Source organism: Myotis brandtii, unplaced genomic scaffold (genome assembly GCF_000412655.1).
Source record: "Myotis brandtii unplaced genomic scaffold, ASM41265v1 scaffold165, whole genome shotgun sequence".
Classification (NCBI taxonomy): domain Eukaryota; kingdom Metazoa; phylum Chordata; class Mammalia; order Chiroptera; family Vespertilionidae; genus Myotis; species Myotis brandtii.
Window position 1 is genome coordinate 1,671,235 of NW_005356042.1, and position 6,317 is coordinate 1,677,551.

Sequence of the window (6,317 nt, forward strand, 5' to 3'; positions counted from 1 at the left end):
ATACATATACTATATATATATATATGATTAAATGGGATCTTAAGGACTATGATTAACACTTCTTGGCAGTGAAATAATACAACCGTGTTTTTGGCCAATTGTTTCTTAAAAGCTGGTCGGAGGGGGGGCAGGATTAAAAAGAAAAATCATCTCCACAACTGTAGAAATAAAGAAAACAGTTGTGTTTATTGTTGAATAACCATTAAACCAGACTGTAAGGCTCGTGGCAAGCAAACCAAGGAGATTTCAAAAACAAACAAACCTCATCTTTTCAAATAGCTCAGCAGGTCTAATCATTACAGAGGTGTTCTCAAGGTCATGGTTACTCATCTCGTGTAAAAGGGCAGCACCATTTGCTATACATTCTTTCACAGTCCATTGTAAATTCACCTGGTAGTCTGGGTAGCCACCCATGTTAGTTAATTGCCTTTATCCCAAGAAAAAAGGAAAGCACTCATATCTCCATGAAAAGTGGATAGTTCAAACAAAGGGTCAAAAGCAAGTCTCAGGGCCAAGAGGTGGGAACAAGCCACGTATCCATCAGCAGATGGATGGATAAGCAAAATGTGACCCTTATAATGAATTCTAGTGGCCCAGTGCGTGAAATTCGTGTGCAAGGGGGGGTGGTCCCTAAGCCCAGCCCCTGTGGGATCGGGCCTAAATCGGCAGTCGGACATCCCTCTCACAATCTGGGACTGTTGGCTCCTAACCACTCACCTGCCTGTCTGATAGCCCCTAACTACCTCTGCCTGCCTGCCTGATCACCCCCAACTGTCCTCCCCTGATGGCCTGATCGCCCCTAACTGCCTCTGCCTCGGCCCCCACCACCATGGCTTTGTCCGGAAGGAAGTCAGACATCCGGAAGATGGCCAGTTGACCCGGTCTAATTAGCATATTACCCTTTTATTAGTATAGATAGATTATATTGGATAGGATTGCTTAAAGGGGGGGGGAGCCTTTTTCAGCAGGAGGAGATGCTCTTGGCAGACAAAAATACATAATCCCTATTTGGCAGACAGAAATACATAATCCCTATCTGGACTACTGATAGCCCATATGCACTATACTGCCAAACCGGTCATTAAAAAATTGAACTGCTTTCTTACACCAAACAGCTGTTGCCCTTAAAACCCCTCCTCAGCCCCCACCTTAGGTTCTGCCTTCACAGTTCACCCAGATAAGGTTCTGATTGGTTGGTTTCTATGCCATTCAGCATCAGAAGCTCCGCCTCCTATGCAGCCATTGGCTCCTCACAATTCACACAGATTTGGTTCTGATTGGTCGGATTCCTCACAATTCACACAGATTTGGTTCTGATTGGTCGGTTTCTATGCCAGTCAGCGTCTCCGGACCTATCTCCGGGCCTGATCAGAGAGGCAGGGCTGATGAGCAGCCCCCCTGGAGGCCCTCAGAGAAAGAGAGGCACAGCTGCTGGACAGGCCCCGAGAGAAAGAGAGAGGCAGGGGCTGATGAACAGCTGCCATGGAGGTTACGGATCAGACCCTGCCTCTCTCCGGGCCTGATCCGCAGCCCCCTCGACAGTCAGTGCCGGGTCACCAGCACCGGTGACCCAGCACTGACTGCAGGACTGACTTCCAGTCCGTCAAGCTTTTGGTCGTTTTGGATGTTACAGACCCTGGGTTTTTATATATTAGGATTATTCATCCTTAAAAAGGAAGGCAATCCTGACACATACTACAACATGGATGAACCCTGAGGACATTATGCTGACTGAATGAGCCAGAAATAATGGACAAATACTGTCTGATCCCACTTATATGAGGGGCCTAGAGTGGTCAACCTCATAAGGACAGAACGGTGAATGGTGGCTGCCAGCGACTGGGGAGAGACAGGGGGAGTCAGTACTTAATGGCTGCAGAGTCTCAGTTTGGGAAGATGAAGAAGTTGTGGAGATGGATGATGGTGATTGTAGCACAACCATGTGAATGTGCTCAATGCCACTGAATTTAACTGTAAATGTGGTTAAAATGTTAAATTGTGTTATGTTATTTTACCACAAAAAGGAAGGAAGGGAGAAAGAGAGGGAAGGAGGGAAGGAGATCTCTCCACGTAGTCTCTTTGTGCATGGCACATTTCATCCATAGGATACTGAGAGGTAGTAAAATGTCTGGGTCAAGGATGATACACAGGCTGAAAATATGTAGACTAGAGTTTAATTGGAATTGAGGGGCAGGCTTTGGGAAATCCAGAGACTCCCTGAAATTGGAGACACCATCTGAGTGTGTGAGCACATGTGTAGTTTTCCAGGATTTTAGGTTCTCACAGTGTCTTGGACTGAAAGATGCCTGAGGCTGGAAGATGCATGTCCTCCAGTACAGAATCCTGAACATCGTGTCTGTAACCATCGAGCTTTGGCAAATGGAGTGTTTTAAGTAACTATTTAATACGAGGAGTCAATGTAGCTGGGATCTTGTTTACACACGTATCTCATTCTTGTAAGGTCTGAGCACTTCTGCTTCCCCTAAATGTCCTTGTGACCTCCCTCTCTCATCAGACTAAGCTCTGAAATATGAATGGGAAAGGAGAGAGTCCAGCCTATTTCAAGTTCAGAATGGAGAGAACACAGCATCTCCTGGAGAGGGGTAAAGAGTGATGCTGATACGTGGAATCTAATTAACAAAATAAACTGATGAACAGAGTGGATCCAGAGACAAGGAAGCATGGAACAGAGTGTGGAATCTTGGAGGGAAGGTGGGGGAGGGTGGGTGGAGAGGAGGTAATCAACCCTGCTGGCCTTTTTCATTATTTTTTTTTCTATAGCATTTACTGCATTCTAAGGAAGGGTCTAGGCGCAGTGGTTCTCAACCTTCCTAATGCCGTGACCCTTTAATACAGTTCCTCATGTTGTGGTGACCCCCAACCATAAAATTATTTTTGTTGCTACTTCATAACTGTAATTTTGCTACTGTTATGAATCCTAATGTAAATATCTGATATGCTATATGTATTTTCCGATGGTCGCGACCCACAGGTTGAGAACCGCTGCAGATGGACATAGACAGCGGGGTGGTGAGGCCTGGGGCAGGGTGCGTGGGGGCGGGGGCTGGAGGGAATTGATGGGGGACAAAAGGGGGGACATATATAATACTTTCAACAATAAAGATTTTTTTAAGAGAATTATGCTGACATTTGAGGAGAGTGTTGGAGGCTGGACAGAGGCTGTTGGGTCAGTGGCAGGAGGTATGGTTGACCCCTGATTCCCAGGAGCAGTGCACACATGGCAGTCCATGGGTTTGGATCCTTCAAGCTGCTTGCCAGGTTGGAATGACTAATGACATCAGAGGCTTCCGACCTTCCTGATTGGAAGGACCAAATTCCGTGGTGCTTGGCAACAGAGGTGGGCAACAGCATCTTCTCCAAGAATTTGAACAGACTGGAGTCTAGGTGTCCTGAAAGGGAAGATTTGGGAGAAATCATGGACAGTTGTGAACCAAGTTTCCAGGGTGAGAACCAGAGACCACAGCCTACTGCTCAGGGTGCCCCCTAGAGGTGAGAGTGGTTGAAGTCGTCCCAGGACCATCAGGTGAGGAAACTGGGGGCAGAAGGGATTTGAGAGGGTTGACCATTGAGGAAGGGGGACCTGAGTAGAGTGTGTGTGAAAGACAGATTCAGAAAGCCAGGGATTGGAGGAGATCACAGGAACTGGGGACAAGAATATCCCCACGAAAGCCTGGGAAGCTAGGAAGGAGGCTTCTGGGGACAAGGATATCCCCACGAAAGGAACGTCTGGGAAGGAGGCTAGGAGATGAGATCCAAGGATGAGAGAAGGGAAGGGAGGAAACAGTGGAAGGTACCTCTCTTTTCCCCTCCAATGGGAGAAATTATCACCAACAAGGAAGGGTTTTGAGGACAGAGACATAGAACAATGACAAGATGACTGGGGGACAGGTGGGCATCACCAAAGGAGTGAGATGGAAAGATGGCTGGGGGGAAGGTCAGTAGACTATGAGACTGGAGACAATGGAGGGGTTTGCTTTGGGGGCGGGAGTACATGAGGTGGAGTGGGTATGCAGTTTGTTTTATGTGACTAGTAGCTGAATTCCAGAGGCAAATGCTGTGTATTGTAGCTGGTTTTTTTACTCAGGCCCCTGTGCAGAGGGCAGCGCCCTGCCTCGATCTGCTCGCCTGAAAAGGAAGAGGGAGTGGCCCACAGAGGAGGAGACGGAGGAGGATCCTGCCCCTGGGGCTCAGGACCTCTGGGTCGTGGAGACCCTGTGCGGGCTCAAGATGAAGCTGAAGAGGCAGCGGGTGTCTTCAGTGCGACCTGAGCACCATCAGGCCTTCACCAGGCTGCTCGGTAGGAAGGGACCCTGCAGAGCACCCTCCAATCCTACACTTTAAAAAGGACCTTCCAATAAGTACTCCTTCCCAATAGAAAAGAATTCCCTGCCAGTTAGCGAGCTCCCTTTCCTAGGAGGGCTCCATGTCAATCACTCATGGCAGGGGTGGGGGGGGCACTCAGAGATAATGGAGGACGAGGCTACACTTCAAATGGGGCTGCACTTGGAGTCAGGCAGCTCAGTTTCAACTGCACCCTCTGCGACTTCTCAGCCCTGACTGCCCTTCTGATTCTAAACACCTTCATCTGTGTAAGAGGACACATAATAAGGCCACCTTCCCACCCTAAAGGGACTGTCCACTGACGATGGCCATGGCATCGGATTATTTCAGCTCTGAATCTTGTAGATAGGTGACTGACACCCTACCTGTCACTCAGTCACCCCAGACTGGGGGGTAAGGTTCAGGGGTCACCACTGCTTCCTTGTCCCAGGAACTATCTCCTCTGTCCCTCTTCCTACTGGCCTTGGCCTTGGCCACAATCCTGAAATTTCCCCAGGAGGGCCATGGTTCTGCACTTGGCCCTGGAACGCTCCCATGGCAACCCTGTGGCTGTCCTCAAGCTAACGTATGCCCTCTTTCACAGAGGATCCTGTCATTAAAAGATTCCTGGCCTGGGACACAAATCTGAGGCTCTCTGACAAGGTAAGAAGTACTCCTGCTCTGCCATCTATCCTGGGGCAGGGGAGAGCTTTCCGAGCCCACAGTTCTCTCTCCTGCCTGATGCCTTGTCACCCCTTCCCTTCGGGGACCGAGGAGTTTCCTGCAGTGTGGACGGGCAGCCCTGCCTCAGCCCTGGCTCCTCTGGGATCTTGCCCCTGTGGTTTTGGCCACATCAAGTGCCCTCTTCTCTCTGCCTTTGGGGACACCCCTTTGCTCCAGCCTGTCAAAGACCCTCCTGGAGCTGACTGTCCTGAGCACACGCCCTGAAACCTCAGCGCTTGCCACTGGGAGCATCAGCCAGTCACTCATCCCACTGTTCCTCCTCTTTCACAACGGGAGTCCTTCTATGTTTATTCTCTTTCCATCAGTATCTCCTGTCCATGGTGATAGCTTATTTCAGCCGCGCGGGCCTCTTCTCCTGGCAGTACCGACGCATTCATTTCTTCCTGGCCCTGTGAGTATCTTGCTTATTCCCATCAGTCAGTATTCATACCCTGGGGAGGAGGAGGGAGACGAGTTGTATCCTGACCTTTCATCTATTTTTTTTTTTTAATTTTTGTTAATTACCACCCAGGGATATTTTTTCCATTGATTTTTTTAGAGAGAATGGAAGGGAGGGGGAGAAAGAGAGAGAGAGAAACATCAATGTGAGAGAGACACACCCATTGGTTGCCTCTCACAGGAGTCTCGACCAGGGCAGGGAACTGAGCCTGCAACCGAGGTAGGTGCCCTTAACCGGAATGGACTCTGAGACCCTTTAGCTGATGCTCTAACCACAGAGCTAACCAGCTAAGGCCCTTTCATCTATTTTTATAACCTATTTGTACTGTTCCGTCTAGTTATAAAAATGATAGAATTGTAGTATAGGGTTTTTTATACTCTTCTTTGTAAAAGCCAACAACCCTAATGTCAATTAAAAGATTGAACAAAATAAAAGAAAACACAAAAGCCTCATAAAGAATTGATACCACTTCACTTTACCCCCAACAAATAGGCTTGGGACTAGCCATTTCTAACTCTCTCTCTCTCTCTCTCTCTCCCTCTCTCTCTTCCCTTCATCTTTTTCACCCACCCCCCCATAACCATGCCAAATGTAATGGTCTTAGTCCTCAATGCAGGCCTTCATTAAACAACCCTGGCTGATGTGCGACTGAGTTGGTAGGAGTGTTGTCCCCTAAACCGAAAAGTTGAGGGTTCGATTTCCAGTCAGGGCACATATGCAGGTTGCAGGTTCAATCCCAGCCCCAACTGGGGTGCATGCAGGAGGCAGTGGATCAGAGTTTCTCTCTCTCTCT

The 6,317-nt window shown here is 48.6% G+C and overlaps 1 protein-coding gene across 1 annotated transcript in view; it reads left to right on the plus strand.

The window, feature by feature from the left end:
- Positions 1 to 6,317, plus strand: part of LOC102263283 (speedy protein E4) — an 11,110-nt gene that overhangs the window by 2,823 nt on the left and 1,970 nt on the right. Inside the window, exons 2-4 of the mRNA XM_005862661.2 lie at positions 4,067 to 4,318; positions 4,946 to 5,004; positions 5,391 to 5,476. Coding sequence (XP_005862723.1) covers positions 4,067 to 4,318; positions 4,946 to 5,004; positions 5,391 to 5,476 — 397 coding nt within the window. The remainder of the gene's footprint in view (positions 1 to 4,066; positions 4,319 to 4,945; positions 5,005 to 5,390; positions 5,477 to 6,317) is intronic.